The 25087-nt window shown below is 42.8% G+C and overlaps 2 protein-coding genes and 1 pseudogene across 2 annotated transcripts; all 3 read right to left on the bottom strand.

The window, feature by feature from the left end:
- Positions 1–205: 205 nt before the first annotated feature.
- Positions 206–7393, bottom strand: LOC139419322 (fibrinogen-like protein 1; annotated as a pseudogene).
- An 8246-nt stretch (positions 7394–15639) lies between these two features.
- On the bottom strand, positions 15640–21093 carry LOC139419082 (uncharacterized). Its single transcript, XM_071169002.1, has 4 exons — positions 20621–21093; positions 17882–17979; positions 17698–17800; positions 15640–17461 (listed from the first exon to the last, which is right to left on the bottom strand). Exons 1-4 carry the CDS (start codon positions 20922–20924, stop codon positions 16626–16628), a joined length of 1341 nt encoding a protein of 446 aa, XP_071025103.1. The 5' UTR covers positions 20925–21093; the 3' UTR covers positions 15640–16625.
- A 333-nt stretch (positions 21094–21426) lies between these two features.
- LOC139419079 (uncharacterized) lies at positions 21427–24941 on the bottom strand. The gene is made up of 4 exons (XM_071168998.1): positions 24510–24941; positions 24292–24383; positions 22905–23013; positions 21427–22795 (listed from the first exon to the last, which is right to left on the bottom strand). The coding sequence occupies exons 1-4, from the start codon at positions 24760–24762 to the stop codon at positions 21600–21602; spliced, it is 1650 nt and encodes a 549-aa protein (XP_071025099.1). The 5' UTR covers positions 24763–24941; the 3' UTR covers positions 21427–21599.
- Between the last annotated feature and the right edge of the window lie 146 nt (positions 24942–25087).

Raw genomic sequence — 25087 nt, forward strand, 5'->3', positions numbered from 1 at the left:
CAGCTCCTCTTGCACCCAATGTGGCAGCCCCCCACACCTCTCTGATTCAAAGGGGTTGGGTTAAAAGCTGAAATACATTTTTGGTCTGCAATTGACGATGAAAATAAATGTAATCCTTTAATAATCTATGAGCAGAATTACTGTTTTACCTCAATTAGCATCAAGATTGTTATGATTGGATGTTCTCTATGATGTAACACCACCTTCAGCCTATCCTAATTGAGGCAAAACTCTTAACAGGATCGATGTCGTCTGGCGTTCGGGTCAGTTGGACATCAGATCCAGCCGGATGGAAGTCGGAGGCCCGGATCATCATGACTACGGATTTGATTGAATACCACCAGCCGTGCCAGGTGTACCAGACCACCCCGTCATCCATCACCGCTTGGTACGGCCCGTTGTAGTAGTGACCGTTCAAGTTGCCAGACTCACACCTGGTGGAGAGACGCAGAATGACACCAACATCTGAGATTCATAGTAGAAGGTCGCGTTCCATTGCTTGGACATTGCCAGATCTATGCTACCATGATTACGATAATGATTACGATAATTGTGAATTAATCGTGAATAATGATTAGTGAGACAGTTAGAGGCATAAATATCATAATGCAGAAGGTCAATACTCTGTTGTTGAGAGGTTACTGAATCTCCACAGTAATGCAGAAGGTCAATACTCTGTTCAGAGGTGACTAAATCTCCACAGTAATGCAGAAGGTCAATACTCTGTTGTTCAGAGGTTACTGAATCTCCACAGTAATGCAGAAGGTCAATACTCTGTTGTTCAGAGGTGACTAAATCTCCACAGTAATACAGAAGGTCAACACTCTGTTCAGAGGTTACTAAATCTCCACAGTAATGCAGAAGGTCAATACTCTGTTGTTCAGAGGTTACTGAATCTCCACAGTAATGCAGAAGGTCAACACTCTGTTCAGAGGTGACTAAATCTCCACAGTAATGCAGAAGGTCAATACTCTGTTGAGAGGTTACTGAATCTCCACAGTAATACAGAAGGCCAATACTCTGTTCAGAGGTTACTGAATCTCCACAGTAATGCAGAAGGTCAATACTCTGTTGAGAGGTTACTGAATCTCCACAGTAATACAGAAGGCCAATACTCTGTTGAGAGGTTACTGAATCTCCACAGTAATACAGAAGGCCAATACTCTGTTGAGAGGTTACTGAATCTACACAGTAATACAGAAGGTCATACTTGCTGAACCACCAGCCTGACATGTCATGGCGGATACACTTCTCATCGTCCTTGTTGGGATGGTCGTAGGTACTGAACTTGACTCCCAGTTGACCGGCCCCTAGACTGTTCCACTGCCCACTGGGACGGGAGTGGGCTTCGGGGAGGGCGTCCCCCGCATTGCCAGTGTACTCACCCAGATGAAGCTTATACTGGTTCTGGAGGGGGAAGAGGAGTATTTTAGGTAGTAACTTTTTAAGTATTTAATGGGGAAATAAGTCAGTGATTTTTGAATATGTAAAAATGTCAAATCCCTGAACTATCCCCTTTAACCTGATCTCAAATTTCAACTAAGTGTAGTCTTCAATTTAGACCTCAAACAAATGCCTACATTGGTGTGCACACACTGCAGAAGTCCTGGGCCAGAATTCCCCACGCCAAGTGTAAAAGGCACCACAACTTTAGGTAATAGGCTGATGACCAGGAGTGATAGACCAAGGTATGTAAACATGCTTATACTGTAACACAGTCAATGTTCTCCTAAACAGAGCACTGCTGAGATGTATCTTTTTGAAAACTGCTGTCTACAAATATTGATCTTGTTCCACGATGGGCTAATATGAGAAGGTGAATGAAGAAGATTGCTGGTTTTCCCCAGGACCTTTGCTCAAGGACATTCAAATCACATTGTATTTGTCCCATGCTTCGTAAACAACAGGTGTAGACTAACAGTGAAATACTTACTCACCGGTCCTTCCCAACAATGCAGAGAGAAACAACAGGTGTAGACTAACAGTGAAATACTTACTCACCGCTCCTTCCCAACAATGCAGAGAGAAAGAAAATAATAGAAAAGTAATAACACTTAATAATAAATGCAGAATGAGTAGCGATACCTTGGTACTGGTGCCCCGTGTACATAGCCGAGTCGATGTGCAGGAGTACGAGGTAATTGAGGTAGATATGTACATATAGGTAGGGGTAAAGTGACTAGGTAACAGGATATATAATAAGAAGTAGCAGCAGCATATGTGATGAGTCAAAAGAGTCAAAAGAGTTAGTGCAGATGGGGGTCAATGCAAATAATCTAGGTAGCTATTTGGTTAACTATTTAGCAGTCTTAAGGCTAGGGGGTAGAAGCTGTTCAGGGTCCTGTTGGTTCCAGACTTGGTGCATCGGTACCGCTTGCCGTGTGGTAGCAGAGAGAACAATCCATGACTTGGGTGGCTGAAGTGTTTTATCATTTTTAGGGCCTTCCTCTGACACCGCCTGGTATAGAGCTCCTGGACAGCAGGGAGCTCGGCCCAGTTATGGACTGGGCCATATGCACTATCCTCTGTAGCACCTTGTGGTCGAATGCAAAGCAGTTGCCGTACCAAGCAATGATGCAGCCAGTTAAGATGCTCTCAATGGTGCAGCTGTGGAACTTTTTGAGGATCTGAGGGCCCATCACAAATCAGCCTCAGCCTCCTGAGGTGGAAGAGGCATTGTCATGCCTTCTTCAGGACTGTGTTGGTGTGTATGGACCATGTTAGTTCCTTAGCGATGTGGACACAGAGGAACTTGAAGCTCTCGACCCACTCCACTACAGCCCCATCAATGTGGATGGGGGCGTCCTCGACCAACCATTTCCTGGAGACCACGATCAGCTCCTGGCACCACACTGCCATGTCACTGACCTCCCTATAGGCCAGAGCTCTCAAACCTTGTCCCTGGAGAGCTACCGTCCTGTAGGTTTTCACTGCAACCATAATCTAGCACACCTGATTCTAATAATCAGCTGGTTGATTAACTGAATCAGGTGATTACAACGGGTTGGAATGAAAACCTACAGGAAGGTACCTCTCTAGGGACAGGGTTGGAGAGCACTGCTATAGGCTGTCTCATCGTCGTTGGTTATCGGGCCTACCACTGTCATGCCGTCAGTAAACTTAATGACGGTATTGGAGTTGTGCGCGGCCGTGCACCCTGAGGGGCTCCCGTGTTGAGGATCAGTGTGGTGGATGTGATGTTGACAATCCTCACCACCTGGGGGCGGCCCAGCAGGAAGTCCAGGATTCAGTTGCAGAGGCAGGTGTTCAGTCCCAGGGTCCTGAGATTAGTAATGAGCTTGGAGGGCACTATTATTTGAACGCTGAGCTGTAGTCAATGAACAACATTCTCACATAGGCGTTCCTCTTATCCAGGCGGGAGAGGGCAGTGTGGAGTGCAATGGAGATTGCGTCATCTGTGGATCTGTTGGGGCGGTATGTAAATTGGAGTGGGTCCAGTGTGTCTGGGATAATGGTGTTGATGTGAGCCATGACCAGCCTTTCAAAGCATTTCATTGCTACAGTTGTGAGTGCTACAGGGCAGTAGACATTTAGACAGGTTACCTTGGCCTCCTTGGGCACAGGAACTATAGTGGTTAACTTGAAACACAAAAGCTATTACAGACATGGTCAGTGAGAGGTGGAAAATATCAGCTGATCAGCGCATGCTCTGTATACTAGTCCTGGAAATCCCCAGTTTATATAGTATGAACGGTAGATTGGTTCGGTTTTTTGGCGAACAAGGACTTATGTCAACAAAGAAAGGGAAGGGGGGGGGGGGGTGTTGGGTTAAAGACAAAGGAAGGAGAGATACTACAAACGTTCTTGTTCTTTACGTTCTATCAAGATCTCAACTGCCCTTTGTACAGTTTGAACAAGAGTAGACAAAATAGTGACACCCAATGTTATGGGAAAAGCGTGTCTGTTCCGTGTGAGGAATGTCTGCTGTGAAGACCGTGGTGTTGTGTTCACGTGTACCTTTTCATCATCAACTTTCATGTTTTTGTACTTGGCGAAGCGCTGGTTTCCGTCAAAGTCCTCCATGTTGATCTTTAGGTTGTAGTCGCCTAGAAAACAGAGTCAAATACCGGTCATAAAGAGCCAAAATGGCCACCGATTGTCACCCAGGTGGGTGAGACAGTAGTGGTGGTGGATGAGTTGAGTTGCTGTGGCCTCATACAATGTAAAGCACTCGGGGCCACGATCAGACTTGAGATAAGTGAACTTAACAAGGACTTAAGCCAATAAAAGATTGACTTATGTCAACATTTTTGGACTTGAGTCCATTTTAAGTCAACTTATCTCAAGTTGGAAATTGGGCTCTTTAAGCTTGATTGTAGTTAAAAGGTCTATGTAATATAAAAGCAACTCATTATTAGGTACATTCCATGTGAATTTGGCCACATGCCTTTTAGATGTTTTTTCTAGCCAAGAGTTGTTACCTTACTTAGGAAAACTCTGTGTCCTAGTTATAACCTGACTAAGGCCAGGAAAAACTCTGGGTCATATTACTATTACAGCCTGTTCCTAGGGGCCGGGAGTTTTTCCTGGTCAGATCGTGGTGGGGAAAAGCTCTTGGCCCTAGTTGTAGGTTTTCCTCTTCACCTTGAGAGGTGAGGTAGTGTAGGGGGTCGTTCCCTAGCCAGAACTCTCCGTCTGACTCGCTGTCTCCAAAACCATGCTTATACTCCACCCACGCTCTGTAGAGGGAGGGAGACACACCCACATGCACGTGATGCTAAACCTGAAACCAACGAGATTCCACGCCAGCGCGAGAGAAATGTTTTAATATCTCAGATTGTTTTGGCAATTCTCACAAAAATGTAATTGGGAGGAAGGATGTTTGAGTTATATCATTAAAAGTACCAAAGTGCCCACTCTGGAAATATGATGTACTTGTAGGGTATATTGTTCCAAACAATATCTTAACATTTGTTTTAAATAAAAAAAAATGTTGTTTTGAGATATTCATATTTATAGTGTTGAATAAATGAATGTGAATGTGTAAGTCAGAGTCTGGTCATATTCCATCAGTTAGATCACATTATAAAGAGTATGATGACACCATGATGTTGTCTGTATCTGGTGCGGTTCACAGGTCATAAGGTCTTACAGGAGACGTGTAGGTCTTAAATGTAGCCACTTTAGGCCCTTTTATCACACGTTTTCTTTCCACCTACCTGTCGAAGGACTCCGTTCCGTCCTTTCTCCTCTGGAAGACAGTCCAGCCTCCTCCATCACTCATGTCACAGAACACCATGAAGGAGGAGGGAGCCTGGTCCGGTCTGATCATATACAGGCCACTAACGGAGTTCCCATCCTTAAAGATCTCAGCACAGTCTGACACACAGAGGACATGGTTACAGTGCTTGCACACCAAATGGCACCCAATCCATTCCTTATACAGCGCATTATCTTTCACTATTTATGTCTGTTTTAAAAACTAAATTGAATTGCTAATCAAACATGAATCACACAAAAAAACTAAATCCAGTTCAGTAAAAAGACATTCCATTCATTCTATGTTCTACCCATAGAATTCCACATTAACAAAAGGAACTATGGGGTTCTACCCCCTGCCTGACCTTTGTACTGGCCCCCAGTCTGGAGGTGTGTCTGGGGGATCTGGGGCAGCTTCTGGGCCTGGCTGAGGTGAAGCCCCTGGATGTAGCGGTACTGGTCGTTGATCACCCTCACCAGGTCCTCCATCTCAGCCTGCAGACGCCCCACCATCTCCCCACACTGCACTGGGGCCTAGTGGACAGGACAGACAGGGGGAGAGGGGGACCCTGTTCACTCTCTCAGGCTATACAACTCATTTAACAAAACCGTTTTTTTAAAAGTAATCAGAATGATCTGTTCTATCACAGTTTTCAAGATAAGATAAAGGAACAAGTTTGTTAATTTTATGTGTTAGCCTACAAATGCTAATCTCAGTACATTAAACAATAACATAAATACAGAAACCTGTTATGATGTAATCTGATATAAACTATATTTGGATGCAGAGACAGACGATGCATGCACACACAAACACACACACAAACATACATGCAGGTGCATGCAGAATACACCAAAATGGCACATACGATGTCATCATCACAACGTATGTGGGTGTTAAGGAAGTAGAATTATGCACAATATGAACCAAAGCCAATCAAAATGTAAATAAATCTTACCGAGTGGCATTCCGTGAAGAACAAAAGCCCCAAAACTACTATGGTGGCTGCCATGACGTGTGAGCTATGTTCAACCACCAGTGTTACTGACGCTCTGTTCACCCTACCCTCTGACAACCCACCATGGAAGACACTGGCTGCATCCCGAATGGCACCTGGTCAGTGGTAGTACACTATATAGGGAATAGGGTTCCATTTGGGACGCAGGACACTAGTGTCTAAACATCGGAATCAGCACGAGTGTTCTGCTGTACTTTGAAAAATGGCTAGTGACTTCCCACCATAGTCTGGCCATTGACCTTCTGATTAAACCTTGTTGTGTCTAGTGGTCTATTGGGTAGGAAGAGGGCTGCCTTTTGTAGTGTCTTCCCTCTATCTATCCTCCCTTCTCATAACCCAACTGGTGATACAATACCACCTTTTACTGGTGTCCTCTCAAACATGGCCCTTCCGACTCTTATTTGAGTTCAACGACTTGTAACTTTCCCTGCCTAAAGTCAACATTCCCCTTGTTTCATGTTTTAGCTCTAGTTTTGATTTACTTCTATTAATTCAATGGTTTTGATTCAGGTCTTTTTTCATAATTAGGCCGTCATTGTAAATAAGAATTTGTTCTTAACTGATTTGCCTAGTTAAACAAAATACATGCATAAGGCTTTTCTTCCTCATATAAAAAAAAATATATGTAAATATTTGGTGGAATGTGTTTTAATAAATGTATCTGTCCATTCAGTCTTATTCATTATGAACTAAAAGGCTAAACTGATCTCAAATCAGCACTCTGAGACACTTTGTGGATATGGAACCAGGACGTCAAGCCAGTTCCACTGTTGTTTTTTTTTCATTCTTCCCCTCCAATCAGGGGCTGATTTAGACCTGGGACACCAGGTGGGCGCAATTAATTATCAGGTAAAACAGAAAACCAGCAGGCTCTGGACCTTAATAGGGTAAGATGTGAATACCGCTGGTTCACATGATAGCTAAGGTGAGCTGTAGTAAGGTGTGTTCAGAGGTGTGGCCTGAATGGTCTGATCGTGAGATGAGGTGTGTTTACATGCTGATGTGATTCTGCCCAGAGGTATTTGTCTGATGTGACCAGGCCTCCAGGCAAGTGTCTGAGGGAGAGCTGGCTGGTGTAGAGATGACATGTATCCAACTCCAGCTACCTCCAATTGATGCTGGGTGACCTACAGAAAGCCTGTTGATGCCGGCATTATTGACCCTGACTAGTAGAGGTCACAGGGAAACCCAGTGTGGGTGCCACAGAGCTAACAGACTGCCATCTTCAGCTCCAACATGGGCTTATTAGTGGACTCATCAATGTTTCCTTAACTCTATCATAGGAAGAGAAGTGAAGCGAAGGAGGTGTTGGCTCAGTCATAAAGTTTTCGCCTTGTAAGCATTGGGTTGTCTACTTGTCCCAGCCACTGCTGATTACTGTTCTGAAACCACAGGATTTAACCAAACCTACTTATTGTGCCCTTCTATGTGTTTCAGTCCCAACCAGTGGAGTCCTCAGTGGGGAGGTAACCCTGTTCCAGAGCACTGGGTTCAAACCTACAGCCCTGTGCTAATGGGGTGAGATCCCACAGACTCCTTCACACTCATTACACTTCTCTTTGTAGTTTAGACATCGATGTTCAGTGACTAAAGCAGAAGAGAAAGAGATGGGTTTTCAAACACATAACTCATGGATGAAAAGCATGACCTCGACCCCTAGAGCAACCATCTCTTTCACATTGAATCGTTTTCTTTGTCATTTTGACAGTGACATTTGTGGAAATGTCCACTAAAGCACAAGAAATGGGATTTGAACCCATGAATGGAAGGCAAGGACTCGGGCCCTGAGCCACCAAGTCTATCAAGTTCATCAGCCTTCTCTTCGTGATGATCGACGGACAGACAAACACAGAAAGATAGAGACAGACAACCATTGATTCTGTTGTTCATTGTGACTGGCGTTGTTTCTGTCTCCGTCTGTTCAGATGACAGGCTAGAGCGAACAACTTTCCTCACAGCTGAGAAGGTTAGTGTTGGTGTTGGTCACACCGTGCCGCGCCGTGCCACCTGGTGCTTTAGGCAGCTGTCTATATCCAGGAACCACTTCCTGCACTTGCAGCATTTGACCGGCTTCCCTTTACCATGGATGTTCATGTGACTCAAGGTCATGAACTTCCTCCCACACAACGTGGAGACGAACGGCTTCTCGCCGGCGTGAAACTTTAGGTGCATGTTGCAATTTCCGACTTGCGAAAACCCCTGCCGCACGCTTCGCACATATACGTCTTCTCCCCTGAGCACACTCTTTCATGTGCCTCTAGCACTGGGTATTGGCTTAAAGTCTTGCCTCATTGTTTGCAGTGTAGCGATTCCTTGCCTGTCTTGGAGGAATCTGTATTGGAGCTATGCTGCCGGCGGTGCTGCTCTCGCTGGGGTGTCTGAGAACTGCGTCGCCTGTCTTCTGGTGTCTGTGGCGTAGGAACACAAGGAGTCTTCGGCGTCTGGGGCAGAGAGGCCGAATTCAAACAATCGGGTTCAGACTTAGGAAGACACCTTCACTGTGTTCAGCTCCTGACTGCTGTTTTGTCTGGATCATTCCCTCAGTGTCTGCCTCTGACTTGAGAGCAGTGTTGGTCCCACGGCTCATTGAGTCCATTTCATGAATACCGTCCCAACATGCAACATGTTCTTGTTTGACTCCTGGCAATTTGGCGCTTGCCTCCTGTAGAAATAAACAACCGTTTTTCATTCAGGAATATTATTCTGATATTTTCAAGTGGAATATTATGGATAGTCATATAAAGTGATGTAGTGGGCTCACCAGCACAGTGCATTCTAAAAGTGTTGTGCTCATCCTCAGTCAAATTGCAAGTTTGCATGCAGAGGATTCCCTCTCCTGGAGAAAATGAGACATTGCCATTCTCTGTCAGAATGATGACAAATGAGTGAGTGAACCTATGTCACAAACTACAACTTCCAACCACCTGACCAATGATCAGATGTGGTTGTTTGGTTAATAAATGTATCGTTAGATTAAGTTAGCATGCAAGTGGTAGCCAACTCAACATTCTGTTACTCAGATCTACACGCACAGTAGACGACTAAACTCAACTCCAAGACGTACGATGGAGTTGAGCAGCGACTATTGTGGGCGGACTGGAGCTCTGACATCAAATAAAATATTTTTTTAAATCGAAAACTACGGATTTCAGCACCCAAAGAATTGCTGGCATTGCAACGTGGTCTCAGAGCATTTCGTATTATTCTGTACGTAAATCCGAGACACTACCTTTAGTATGATATGTTACGGTATGTACTTTTGGATGTCCGTAATCCATTTATTATGGTATGTTACGAATTACAATTCATATTATATGTTATGAATTGCTAGTGCTGAGCGATTAACAACATTTCGGGGGGGGGGGGGTTCGGTTATTAAACAACTAATTGACCAACGTCAGTTAAATTACTTGAATTGCCCTCTAGAGAGAAATCAAGTCAGGAACTATGTGGGACACTGGGCTGAAGGGAGTTGTAGTTTTCACTAAGCATATATTCAACCTAGTTTAGTGCAAAAACGTGGTAATTAACTACAATGACCATAATACATTTTTCAGGCTCAGACAGATAAAGATCTCTGCAAGGATACATCCAAGACAATACAGTATGAAATCCCCCCGATCACATTTCTAGGTCTCGTCATGGAGACGTTTGCTAGCTAAGCTCATGCACAGAAACACATCATCGGGTCTAACGGTCGTCTCGTACCGAACTGCGCATGTGCAGGTTCATGAAATCAAAGGCACTCCTTTGATATAGGCTCAAATCTAGGTTGTGCCTTTAGATTTCGAGAAAATTAACAACTAAGGAAGAAATTTTCACTTCTCTCATTGACTTATCAAACATCAGCCTGGTCTGTTTCGCAATTCCCGGAAGTCTCACAAAGTCTCTGGGTTTATAAACTCTGGAATTTCCATTAACAAGCTAAAATCATTGTAATCTCATTATTTCATAATGCATTTATTGTTGAAAAAAATATGCTAAACCGAAATCGAACTGTGACAAAGAAATGTATAACCGATACGACCTCAAAAACATGAATTACTCAGCACAACGAAATTTGTACAATATGTTTTGAATGTGCAAAAACGTATGATATGTTATGAATTCCAATTTGTTGTGGCTAACGTTAGCTAGCTCTAGGGATTAGGGGTTAAGGTTAGGCATTAGGTTATAAAGTTAAGGTTAGGGGAAGGGTTAGCTAACATGCTAAGGAGTTGCAATGTAGCTAAACAGTAATAAGTAGTTGCAAAGTTGCTAAAGTTGCCTGTGATGAAATTCGAACATGGAACCTTTTGGAAAGACGATACCTAGCCAGTTGCACAACTGAATGCATTCAACCAAAATGTGTCTTCAGCATTTAACCCAACTCCTCTGAATCAGAGAGGTGCGGGGAGCTGCTTTAATTGACGTTTCTGTCATCTGTGCCCGGGGAGCAGATGTTGTAGGGGGAGCTAACTGCTTTGCTCAAGGGCAGAACGGCAGATTTTTCCACCTTGCCGGATTGGGGATTCGAACAAGCAACCTTCGTTGTTTTTGCCTTAAGTAACCCATTTTATGTAACCATATCAAATGTAATATATACTAATTTCAGTATCCCGGATTTAAGTTTACTTTGTTACGTCTAGTCTATGAGACCAGTCTGCGCATTTTAGCACCCAAGGAATAGCACGCATTTACTTTGTGTGCTGAAATCTTTTTTTTTATTCAGTTGGTAGTTAGTCTTGTCCCATCGTTGCAACTCCCGTACGGACTCGGAAATCGTTGATTTTCATTTAAAAAAAACATGTATTTTATGTGACGTTGGAACTTGTCCGCACACAATATTCGCCACTCAACTCCATCATGAATCTAGGAATTTAGTGTAGTCTGCTAACCAAATGTTGGTTTTGTCACTCTGCCTGTGTGGCAAGTAGTCCTTCCATGCTCGTTTCGATTACTTTCAATTAATGTTTAATTCTTCTTTCATAGCATTGTATTTCTTGAGCCATGTTTTGCTTTATTTCCAAATATGAATTGGAGGAGCCATCCTCAAAGAGCTTGCAGATTTCTGCTGCGGCGGTTTCGCTCAACATCTCCATGATCGACGCTACCTGTGTTGCAAAATGCAGTCTGAATCCGATACAACCAGAACGTGATTCCATCTGAACATCAAAATAATGTTACCAAACAATCAGTTTATGAATGAAACCTGTCCTGTTTGGCTGAAAACCCGTACAAAGGTAGACTTAATTGTTTACATCAGAGGTTCTTACACTTTTTCAGCCTGAGACTTCTGAATCTGAAGTTTAGGAACATATGCAACTATATGTAAATATTGTTACATTTCATTGCCCTTATGCCTAAAACAAATGCAATATAGACAAAAAACAAATAACAATGAAATTAAATTGCCATATAAATAGCTATTCGTGTTTATTTTCACCCATTAAAAACTCTTACATATCTGTCTAGGTTGGAACTGTTGCTGTTAAAATTAAATAAATCATTGTAATTCTGAACTGGAACAAACTGATTGATCACATCACACTGATACATAACAGAACAGACAAGTAGGATTTTTGATAGTGCAACCCTAAGTAACAGTACAGATAAAATGTTCAGGCCTACTGTACATCTTACTGTAGAAATTATTGCCCGAAAGGCAGTCTAGGTTGGAGCTGTTGCTGTTAAAACAGAAGTCATAACTTTTATTCTGAACTGGAATAAACGGATTGATCCAGGCTGTATAACATCCGGCCGTGATTGGGAGTCCCATAGGGTAGGGCGGCGCACAATTATCCCAGCATCGTCCAGGTTTGGCCGGGGTAGGCCGTCATTGTAAATAAGAATTGGTTCTTAACTGACTTGCCTATTTAAATAAAAAGGTTCGATTTAAATAAAAAATATTTCAAAAAACAATCACGGATGTAGAGCAGAAAATACACAGTTTTCAACAAGCATGTCTATTCTGGGATCCGTTTTTGACAGTGCAACACTGAGGTCATGCTTAGCATTGACAATAGTTTTTGTTTTAAGTACTTGTTTTTTAAGTAACCCAGAGTTGAGAACCCTGACTGACATGGGTATGTGGTGCCAAACTGGACCAGAAAAACTACTGCTTTCTCAGGTAGGCAGGAGACCGCTTCCTGCTGTAGATGAGCAACCCACAACTGTGTGTGTTTGCCTCAAAAAGTATCTCGCTTCAATCAGTTTCTTTCAGTTCAGAATAAAAATTATGACTTGTATTTTAAAAGCAACAGTTCCAATCTAAACTTGTTTTCAACAATAATTTCTACAGTAAGTTGTACAGTAGGCCTGATAATTTTTCATCTTCTTCTGTACTGTTAAGAGTTGCACTATCAGTCGCTAGCTAGCTTGCTTTGGCTAACGTTACCTTTTAGCTGTGTACAAGGCCAGGGGATTGTTTGAAAGAGAAACTCACATATACTACTATGAGAGAGTACTCCCTTATTTCTGCTTATCATCTCACCTGTTATAAAATGACAACAATGCCTTGCTAGCGGATTTACTTTCCCACAGTCGAAGCACTGTTTCCTGAAGCATTCTGCCCTGTTTTGAAACAATTCCCTCGGTATCAGGACGTGTCGTTATATGAATTTGTTCGTTTTGATTGACTCATTACTAAGCACTTTCCCGCACAAAACACATTGAGGGAGGTCCTCGTTATTTCTCAAAGTTTGTATGACAGAGCGAGAAACTCATCGGTGTATTGGCTTCTCATGACGATTGAGCTCAGTCAGAATTTGTTGCTAGCATGAGTCAATTTGATGGCGAGTGGGAATGACAAGTCAGTGGCTGAAAGCGCATCATCTGCCGCTGAACCACAGCGCATCATCTGCCGCTGAACCACAGCGCATCATCTGCCGCTGAACGACAGCGCATCACCTGCCGCTGAACCACAGCGCATCACCTGCCGCTGAACCACAGCGCATCATCTGCCGCTGAACCACAGCGCATCATCTGCCGCTGAACCACAGCGCATCATCTGCCGCTGAACCACAGCGCATCATCTGCCGCTGAACCACAGCGCATCATCTGCCGCTTAACCACAGCGCATCATCTGCCGCTGAACCACAGCGCATCATCTGCTGCTGAAAGACAGCGCAGCAGCTTGTGCGTTGCGGAGGGATCTTCAAGAAAAAAAGATCAGGTAAACCGCGAAGCACATGGGCATCTTCCACACGCGCAGGTGATAAACTGAGCAGAGACCGTTGCTAAACTGAGAGCACTGCTAAACAGAGACCGCAGTTGCACTTGGCCAAATCAATTCCAGTAATTCATTACATAATTATAAATTTACTCTGACACGTCGCGACCCAACATTAACAGGTCCGCGACCCATACTTTAAGAAAGGCTGGTTTACTTGGGTCTTCACTAAAGTTAGTTACAACAGCCACAAAGTCATCATTTATTATATTTATATAGCGCCTTTTGAAATAATCTCAAAGCGCACAAAAAAGACAAATACTGTAATTTATAAAAACAAGTCATTAGAAAGTTCATGGTTTAAGTGGTCATCTGAGGGAGGTGGTCAATCCGGGAGAGAAAGTCCGTTGGCAGGCAGGAAGCACTCAGTCAGATTAAGTTTGAGTTGAACCACTGCAGTACATGGAATCCGTAGTAGGTAGTTAACTAACGTTACTCCTTCACTACTACCAAAATGAAGCACCCCACTTGGATGGCTAAACCCCGCCTATTTCTACAATTTATCTTCATAAAATCTGACTTTAAACATAACACTAACCTTTACCCTAACATTAAATTCAAAACAAAAAGCGAATTATTGTTTTCATAAATTACAATAATAGCCATGGTCGGTGTCGCTTAATGATGACGTGTTAACGTACATTTTAATTTACCGTAAACACATGGTATAATCCGCAGTAAATGTCTTGGGCAGGGGCCTCTAAACTTTTCGAGCATGATAGATACTTAAAAAAACTAAACATTTCTCGAGCTACACAATTTATAGCACATTATTTGATTCTCCTCTACCCTGCAACTCTTCCCCGGGTCCTTGGTGTACAATATCCGTTTTCTGTCAATATACCAAGAATTAAAAAAAATAAAAATATATATATTATTATATTTACTCAATATTACAACTATTCATAGAGGAACAATGAACAATCCTCAAATCACATCAGAAGAACAATTGTGAGTTCTGGAAAAAAATATTGCTGGAAATTAATTGGCAGATATTGTGTTACGTTTGTCTTTTTAAGCCAAAAGTGGCTAACCAGGGGTGGGATAATGTCAATGTGGCTTTGATTGGAAAGTAGCTTTGCAATGGAACACATGAATTGCTTGTCGAGCTACTCATAGGTGGGCTGCGAGTTACTGGTAGCTCGCCATATACGCTACCGTTCAAAAAGAAAATACTATTTTTTTGTCCATTAAAATAACATCAAATTGATCAGAAATACAGTGTGGACATTGTTAATGTTGTAAATGACTATTGTAGCTGGAAACTGCAGATTTTAAAAATGTAATATCTACATAGGCCCTGGTGCACAACTGAGCAAGAGTACATTAGTGTCTAGTTTGAGAAACAGACACTTCACAAATCCTCAACTGGCAGCTTCATTAAATAGTACCTGCAATACACCAGTCTCAACGTGAAGAGGCGACTCAAGGATGTTGGCCTTCTAGGCAGAGTTTCTCTGTCCAGTGTCTGTGTTATTTTGCCCATCTTAAGCTTTTCTTTTTATTGGCCAGTCTGAGATATGGATTTTTCTTTGCAACTCTGCCTAGAAGACTTGGATTAGCTAACGCAATGTGCCATTGGAACACAGGAGCGATGGTTGCTGATAATGGGCCTCTGTACGCCTATGTAGATATTCCTTTTTAAAAACATGTTTTTTAAATCAGGCCTTTCCAGCTACAATAGTCATTTACAACATTAACAATGTCTACACTGTATTTCTGATCAATTTGATGATATTTTGATGGACACATTTGCTCTTCTTTCAAAAACAAGGACATTTCTAAGTGACCCCAAACTTTTGAAGGGTAGTGTACCTGTTGGAGAACCATGGTCTAGGGGCTCTATTCAATCTGGATTGCTGAAGCATTACAGATAGCGTGTTAAAAATGGGATTTCATATTGCGCCGACATCTGCAACGTTTACAGTGAATGCAGTCTCCATTAACGCGGGAACATCGGCCTTTACATTTCAATCACGCTGTAATGCTGAATTTCCGCGATAGGGATTTGGTTAAGTAATGCATCCATTCTTGTTTCTTGAGGTTAGCACATACATTGTGTGTGTATATATAGACAATTGATTGGATATGTATAACCAATCCAACCAATTGGAGAGCTGTGATTACTTACAAGGAAGCAGATTTAAGTGATTGGTGTAAGCAATTAATAAAAATACTGCAGAAAAAAGCTATCCAGTGGGCCATTTCCCATGAATTTAATTGACATTTATTTGATTTGACAGCATAAACCTGCACTTCCTCTGTCATGTATTAACCCTTCTCTTGCAATACCTGATTGTGTAAACTGTCCACGCACTGTGCATTTCAACGGCTGTGTTTACACAGGCAGCCTAATTCAGATCTTTTTCCCCCAACTAATTGGTCTTTTAACAAATCAGATTGGCTCTGAAAAAGATTGGATGTGAAAAGATCTCATGTGATTGGTCAAAAGACCATTTTGGAGAAAAATTGAATTGGGCTGCCTGTGTAAACTGCTTCTCACCTGTTATACCTCAGTATTGCCGCGTTCATGTGCTAGTCGGAACTTAAATATTTCCGACTTGCTAACTGGTTCAGCGCAGCAAGTGTATAAACACCTATGATAACTAGAGCCAATTAGCAAGTCATTAATTTCAGCGTTTCCTAGTTCCGACTAGCACGTGAACGTGCATTGGTCTCAAATGACCCTGTCAGCAACTCCTTCAAAACATGCAGGAAAACGTTTTATTATTTGCATCGTTCATCCCTGTGATTCAGTCACACAGTGAAGTCAGCCATGCCAGACGAGGGCTCAGTCCAATCCACTGGTCTCCGTAATGTCCTGCTTCATCCTCCTGGACTTCTTCTAGTGGTAAAATAAAACCATGTCCCAAGTTGGGATCAATAAAGTACTACTCTAAAAACAAGCCTTTCCCAGGGACAACCCCATCTTACCTTATGACCAAGGTAAGACGGGATGTATTGTACTAAACAGTCACATAAAGCTAATGACAGTGTCATCTTTAGGTAAATATTAATTTATAGTTAACAACATACATTTCTCAACTTCTATCTGTGGACCTATCATCCAAGTGACTAAAAGGCGAAACGTTTTGATCAGGAAACCTATAGCTAGTGTAAATCACTTCAGATACAGCTAACACACACACACGTACTGTACAACACCTTTTCTACAGTCAAGCAGAAAGTTCGTTTTGAGCGTGAGGCGGCTCTCCGCACCGCGACTGCTGTCTGTGTCTCCGAACGCTGCAGAGTTGAGTGAAGGACTGGCCGCACCGAGAGCAGATGTAGGGTTTCTCCTGGGTGTGAACTGTCCTGTGTCTCTTAAGGTGACTTGACGAAATGAAACTCTTCCCACAGATCGAGCAACGGTACCGCCTCTCGCCACTGTGGATTAGCAGGTGCACCCGGAGGTTGTTGGGCTGCGCGAATGACTTGCCGCAGTGTGGGCAGCTGAACGGCCGCTGTCCCGTGTGGACCCTCTGGTGCACCTCTAGGGACGCCTGGCTGTGGAAGATGCGACCGCAGAAGTTACAGCCCATTGGCTCGTTCGTCGTCGTGGCTCCATGCGGCTGCCTCTGATTCGCTGGCGGTGCGGGAGGAGGAGGAGCTGTCATGTCAAAGGGGGCGAAGACGCCCATATCGCTGCCGGGGAACTGTCTGGACTGGCTCTCTACGTCAGCCTGGGTTTGGTAGGAGCAAGATGGATGCCCGGCAGCCTCTGCGTTTGCGGCTGCTGCCTGGGCCAAGGAAAGCCCCAGATGCCCCAGAACCCTCTCCTGCATCAGAGCCAGATCCAAACCGGGGCTATTCAGTATCTCTGTGCTGAGATCTGGTCCTGTTGGCTGCTGGGGTCTCTGGTTCACACCCTCTGTCCCCATCTCTGACTTGAGGTTACCTTCGGATCCACTGGTCCTAGTGGGCTCAGTGGGGTCCTCTGTGGCTGCAGTGGGCGAGCTGTGAGTGTCAGCCATGTTATGTCTCTCGCTGTCATCGTCGTTGGGTTCTGGAACTACCATCAAGGATGAAAAAGGAGTCATCAACACAATGATCAGACATTCCTAATCATATACAATAGGTTGCCTTTAAACACAGCACAAGTCCTAAGAGTTGATGTCTTCAGCTAAGGGCTAAGAGTTGATGTATTCAGTTAAGGCCAGTAGTAGCCTGTGTGTTGGGTATTTCAACAGTGAGTGGATTGTAAATAAAAAATTGTTCTAAGTAATCAATATCTGCACTGAAACTTACCAGTGGGTCTACTCTCTGAGCTGATGTTCTGTTCTACCTTCAGGTCCACGCCACAGCTGTCCACTCTTTCCTGCTTGATTAGGGACAATGCAGTTCTGTCTTCCTGTAAATAAAATAGAAAAATACAGATTACGTTTCAGCCTATTCCATGTCATTTACGTTCATTTTGACAGCAAAAACACACCTGAGGCATGTGGTGGTATTGTGAATGGTCCTCGATTGTAGCCAGGGGGCCTCGGGCCTGGTCATTACTCACTGGCATGGCAATTGAAGACACTGAAACTACGAAGCATTGTCATTATTAGGATCATTGTATGAAGATCTGGGCACATATCCACAAAGTGTCTCAGAGTAGGAGTGATGATCTAGCATCAGGTGCCCTGCCCATCAGGTGCCCTGCTCTTATTCATTATGATTCAGGTTAAAAGGCTAAATTGATCCTAAATCAGCACTCCTATTCTGATTTGCTTAGTGAAACAGGAAAACAACAGGAAAACATGTATAACCAGGGTAGGGGAGTAACAGATTACATGTAATTCGTAACTGCTTACAAACAAACAAACTAATCCGTTACCAGGAAAAATATTGTAATTAGATTACAGATACTTTTGAAAAACTAGGATTACTCCTAGGATTACCTTTAAATTCAGAAACGATGTTTGCGTGAATCTTTCTGTTTTCTCTATGATATTCAAATCAGCAATATCACCTATTATTGATATCTACATAGCGCATTGATGTGAATCACACTGCTGCTCTCTCATTTAGCCATTTGCACCTTTGTCAGATTGTGGTTGATGGTTGTTCACAAATGTGTACAATTCATTCAAAAAGTATTCACACCCCTTGACCTTTTCCACATTTTGTTGTGCTACATCCTGAATTAAAAATGTATTAAATTGAGATTTTGTTCACTGGCCTACACATAATATCCCATAATGTCAAAGTGGAAATATGTTTTTAGAAATGTTTACAAATTAATAAAACATGAAAAGACATTGAATATATCCATTTGAGCACGGTGAAGTTATTAATTAATTACAATTACATGGTGTATGAATAAACCCAGTCACTACAAAGATACAGGTGTCCTTCCTAACTCCGTTTGCCGGAAAGGAAGGAAACCCCTCAGGGATTTCACCATGAGGCCAATGGTGACTTTATAAAAAACAGTTCAAGTTTAATGGCTGTGATAGGAGAAAACGGAGGAGGGATCAACAACTACTAGCCTAATTGACAGTGAAAAGAAGGAAGCCTGTACATAATAAAACACATTCCAAAACATTAATCCTGTTTGCAACAAGGCACTAAAGTAATACTGCAAAAAATGTGGCAAAGTAATTCACTTTTTGGGGCAAATCCAAAACAACACATTACTGAGTACACCACTTCATATTTTCAAGCATAGTGATGACTGAATCATGTTATGGGTATGCTTGTAATCATTAAGGATTGGGGAGTTTTTAAGGATAAAAAGTATCTGAATGGAGCTAAGTATAGGCAAAATCCTAGCGGAAAACCTGGTTCAGCCTGATTTCCACCAGACACTGGGAGATGAATTCACCTTTCAGCAGGACAATGGCCGATTTGACAGAGCTTGAAGAATTTTAAAAATAATAAGTGGAAAATGTTGCATAATCCAGGTGTAGAAAGCTCTTAGAGACCTCACCGCTGTAAACGCTGCCAAAGTTGCTTCTACAAAGTATTGACTGTATATAGTATATAGTATTGACTATATATAGTATTGACTTGTACTTTATCCCAATACTGGTTTAATTGTACAGCCAGTGAAGTATGCACTCTCGCAACAGCTGCATAATGTTGATCTCACCCTATGGAATAACAGTTTGAGGGAATTCCTCCCTTCTACACTCCTCCGTGTTATTGTGCTTCATACTGTCAAACACAAGTTTAATTTAAGAAGTCCACGAGTGGGGCTTTGATTGCTCAATCTAATTTGTGCTGATTCCCAAAAATTGCCCTCACAAAAAAAGATTACAGTCAGAGGGAAGTATAAACTGCAGTATGTCGCAAATACTTCGTTCAAAATGACAGTATTTTTTTACTGCAGTAATTTTGCAGTTACAGTGCTGTATACCTGCAGTTCAACTACAATTACTGCGTCCAAAATACCAGTCCACTGCACTTTCACTGCCGTTCAAAACTTGTTTTGTATGGGTGTCCATTTACCTAACAGACACATGCTCAAACTCGCGCACTTTTGATAGATGTAAATTAGGGAAATATCAAAGCGTCAGCACCAAAAACATAAACATTAGGCCTATAGCAAATGCAGCATATGTCATTCATTTTTCTTAAGCAAATGGTACTTTTCGGTAGTTCTCAATGCATGCCATTCCATGAGTGCAGCATTTATTTTTTAACTCGAAGCAATGAGGCCGATCAGTCCTCCAAGACAAGATAAACAACAAAGTAAGTTAATAAATCCTTCGTTTTTGGGTTATGCTCCGGTAAAAGAATTTGGCTAATATATATTTCAAGTCGTATTCTTCAAGATCATGGGGTATTCAAGGAATTGGAATGACTGGAAATCGGACAGACTTTGTTAATGTAAAGATAACCTAATTGTATTATTATCTGTAGTAGAAAGTAATGGGTTCGAAGAAGCCTACAAAGCCAACCCATACAGTAAAATGCACCATCGATTTATGGCCATCTATGTAAACGCTAACATTGATTTATCCCGCAATAGCTGTCGTTCAATTGGTAATATTCATTTTTACCTTCTAATGCCTCTTAAAGGGAAAGTAATCATATTACGTTCGGGAGTTTGGGCAAGCCAAACATTACGTTGCTGATTACAATTTGACAGGTAACTAACGGATTGCATTTAGAAACCCAGCCCTGTTTATAACCCGTTTATATATATAAATATATATAAATAATAATAAGCTGTCGGTACCTTCATGTGGTCTCAAATTAACTGCATGCATTTCATTCCGTAGATCGCGTCTTCTGAGTCTTCGCTCATAGCTCCGCATCTTCACGTCCATTTCGCGTAATTTTCGTCGGAGCACATATTTCTCTTTCTCGGTTTGCTCTCTCTCCCTCTCAATTTGCACTCTTTCCTGCTCCATTTGGGAACGCAGAGAGGAATAACCATCATCAACAATTTTGCAGATCTCGACCACCGCCGAATTGGCTAGCACCTCCATTATCGAAGCTATTTGCAATTGATAACCAACACAGTCCGCCATTGTTGCCATTTCTGCTCTTCATGCACCGTTTAATCTACAACCGAAATACTTAAGCCAAATTGCCTATCGTTGCTTAAAAATGTTGGATGATTATACTAGTTTGAATACTTATGTAAAGCCCTAGCTTGTTATTGTTGAATAACGATACTGCTTCGGGTCTAGAAGGATGCTATCGTGTCGCCTGTTGATGACGTACCCCTCTTCTCGTTGGACTGGATTAGCACATTACTGCCACCTTCGGAGTTTGAAAGTAGAGACAGGACTAAAACAACTATTCTAAACAAAACAGTACACTGCACGAGAGCTTACACACACACAACCAATATTTTTCATTGAATTTTTAATTGTTAAACATAATAGCCTTACCCCCAAAAAATTGAATAAATCTTGACAACCCACGTTTGCAGAGCAGCCTTTGATGAAGTAGTAGGTTTAATAGCAATAGGGTCATCATTTAGTGACTTGGAGCAGTTTTTCATTCAATGCACTGAACAAGCATGATAACTCCACATTCATTTTCAGGGGGAATGTTTTAATATGTTCACATCACACCAAGAGACAGTTTACATCAGGATATTATTACAAAACAACAATGTTTACCGTGCACGATGTACAAAATTCATTATATCAATATTTTACCAACACGATATAAACAGAATACAGTGTCCATTAATTATTCAAGACTTAATCCTGCGTTCTACTGTGGACACTCTGGTGCCTCATTAGGTTCCCGAGCACAGAGAAACTCTTCCCGCACTGAGTGCAGCTGAACGGTCTCTCTCCGGTGTGGACGCTCTGGTGCACTTTGAGGCTACAGGACTGTGAAAACCTCTTGCCGCATACGCTGCAGCCAAACCGCTTTTCTCCTGTGTGAACACTCATGTGTCTCTTGATGTGGCTGGACTGGGAGAAGCGCTTCCCGCATTGGGAACAGCTAAAGGGTTTCTCCCTGGTGTGTATTCTCTGGTGGGTCTTGAGCTGGTGCAGGTGGAGGAACTGCTTGTCACACTGGGTGCAGCTGAAGAGTTTCTCCCCCATGTGAATTCTTTGGTGCAGTGCGAGGTCTAGCGAGTTGGAGAACAGCCGTCCACATTCCTGGCAGTTGACCAGTCTGTTTGAGAAGAGGAGGCCCCCTTGTGTCGAGTTTGAAGGGCTGACGAAACCATCGTCGCCGGGATACGGACAAGAGGTCAGCTCCTCGCCTCCAGCGCCGTCTCCTCGGTGGTGAGTCTGTATCCCGGCCATTTCCGACGGAGAGAAAAAATAGTCTAAGGAGGTATCGAATCCTTTTACATCCGATTCGCTGGACCTGCGCCCTTCCGATGACTCGCTCTCCCTTAAGTTAACGTTGCTCTGAGGACAGACGTTTGTGCTGTTCCCCAGCTGAATACCCTCCCTGTTTTTCCCAGGGATGTCAACTCCACACTGAGCAGCCAGGCCCATTCCAATATCCCTCCCTTTTGTCCAGGAGGGCATTCCTGCCTCCATTTTAAGAGTGTCAACTCCTCCGGCCTCCTGCTTCCAGCCCAGTGAGGCAGAGGAAGCCATACTGTCACACAAGGTTGTGACCCCACTCGGAGTCAAGGGCGGCTGGGCATCAAGTGGCTTAGTAGAGTCCGTTTCCACCAAATAAGAACAAGATGGATCAAGCATGTCTCTACCATCCTCTATGCGAGAGAGGCCAGCTGCTGTATGACTCTCTCTCTGATATGTCACACAGTCCGAGCTGTGTGTGTGCTGGCTTGCCGTGCTGTGCCCGTTCGCGGTCTGTTGGAGCCTCTGGTTGTCGCCATCCCGCTTCTCCTCAGCTACTTCCACAGGTGAAGTTTCTGCATTCAGGATTTGATCGTTCACAGCAACAAGAGACCGAGACACACTAACTGAGGACAAGAATGAGAGAGAGAGAAGATAACAATTTCATGATGCGATTGTATACTTTTTGTAACTAGACCATTATGGCCCCATCCTATTGGTAAGTGTGGTACCTACTCAGTCTCCTGGGTTGCTGGATGTGCTTTGAGCCACAGTCTCTCAGCTCCTCTTCCAATTTCTCTTCTTTTACAACCACTACCTCAGGATGCTCAGTCGTGTCAAGGTTCTGCAAAACAAGAGGAGGAATTGGACTGAACTGTAACTGTCCTGCTGTATCCTCAAGTTCACTCCAGGAATAACCACAGTCTATAAGTACAGTTGGAGTGCGCTCTTAAATAATTCCCCATTTATTCTAAAATAAATTGAAATACATTTTTGTCTAACTTTTGGTCACCACACCTTATTGGATTTTCAACATTGATTCTGCAATGTTATTTTTGTAAACTTAAGTTTCATTGGCCACTCCAGAACAGTCCAGCGCTTCTTCTTGAAGCATTCCAAGGTGCTTTTTGTGTGTGCTTGAGGTTGTTGTCCTACTGGAAGAGGACCTTCAACAAAGACACTGAGTTGAACATTGCATTCCAAAACACCTTGATAATGTCTTGCAAACATTTAATGCCCCCAGTACCAGAAGCAGCAAATTAACCCCACAGTATTGTCAAACCGCCCCCATAATTGATTGTGGGGAGGGTGTTCTTTTCTTTGAATGCTTTGTTTGGTTTTTGGTAGACATAAGAAGATCACACTGCTGAAGGAGAAACAAAATGCCTGATTTAACTTAACAAAATCCACCCAAATGTTCTGTTGACCAATAAAAAAAATGTGAACTCTTTGGCAATACAGATCAGCTCTGTGTTTACTGACAACCAAATTAAGCATTCAATGAAAATAACACCCTCCCTACCTCTGGTAGTGCGCAAGCCATCATGACATCAGCAGATTCAGGTGTTTTGTAGTCTAATGTTAAACCCAGTGTCCAAAAACTGGGTCTCTGTTGAAGGTTATAGGTCTTCCAGCAGGACAACAAGCCCAACCACACACACACACAAAAGCAACCAGGAATGGTTAAGAAGAGAGGCTGGAGTGTTCTGGAGTGGCCAGCAAAGTCCAGATCTGAATCACCTCAAAAACCTAAGGCGAGATCTAAAAACAGCAGTTGATGGCATCCCTCCAATATTAAACAATTATAGCAGTTCGCGGCTGAAAAGTGAGCCAAATTGTCAGTAGAAAGGTGTGGAAAGCTCTCTGATGGCTACAAGAAGCGCTTGTCTCCAGTTATCTTGGCCAAAGGCTGTGCAACCAAGTACTAGCTCCGGGGTGCCAATCATTTTCTCCATGCCGTCGTTTTTACTTTTTTAAATTAAAATGTACAAAAATAAGCCATGTGGAAAATCTGGTGGTCAAAGTACTTATTTAATAAATGGGGAACTATTTAAGAAAAGTGCAAGAGTGCTGATATATTTGTCTGCAACTATATCAGATATGTAACTTAGAATCCATTAACCTCTTCACTGACAGTCCTAGTGCTCCTGTCCCCCAACACCACGGATCCTCCATTTCTCCTTACACTGGGGGACTGCTTCTCTTCGACTTGATCTATATCAGAGTGGAAAAACAATATATTCATGACATGCACGGCATTGAGAACATGCAGTCCCCAAATAATATTTCCTGCACCAAAACTCACGTCTATCATTGCATTGGTAAACTATAGAAACTCACCTGTTCCTTGCGCACCAAAACAGCTCGACAATGGGGGTACGATGTTTCTTTTGACAGATCGTTCCCTAGAACGAACCTCCACCAGGTGTAGTTTGTTCTTCAAAGCCTGGTTTTCGCTCTGAGTTCTCGATATTTCAAGGCGCAACACGGCATAGCCATCGTCTACAAGTTGGCAGATTTCTGCCACTGCCGCGTTAGCCAATACCTCCATGATGGAGGCGAGCTGAGAGTGAAAAGGTACAGAATTCGACATTATCGCTTAACGTTATTTCACTCAAAGCTTACACATTAAGTGTATTGGATGAATGGTTTGTAGAGTAAAAGTACCATGTCATCAAAAAGCACTAACTACATTTATGTGAAAATCTTCGGCGATATTGTTTGTGTTCAGCTCGCTAGCCGTTAACATGTCATTGTTTACTTCCGGGTGGCAGAGGTCATGACGTTAGTCTACCGTAAATACCAGTTTATCGACCAAATTGATTTAGGATGCTGTTCTACTCCGATTCCGCTTCCCTCTATAGGAGAACTCACCATGTCACAGAAGTAAACACATTCAGTTCCAGGTGGAGAAAGTT

This window comes from Oncorhynchus clarkii, chromosome 10 (genome assembly GCF_045791955.1).
Source record: "Oncorhynchus clarkii lewisi isolate Uvic-CL-2024 chromosome 10, UVic_Ocla_1.0, whole genome shotgun sequence".
Taxonomy (NCBI): Eukaryota; Metazoa; Chordata; class Actinopteri; order Salmoniformes; family Salmonidae; genus Oncorhynchus; species Oncorhynchus clarkii.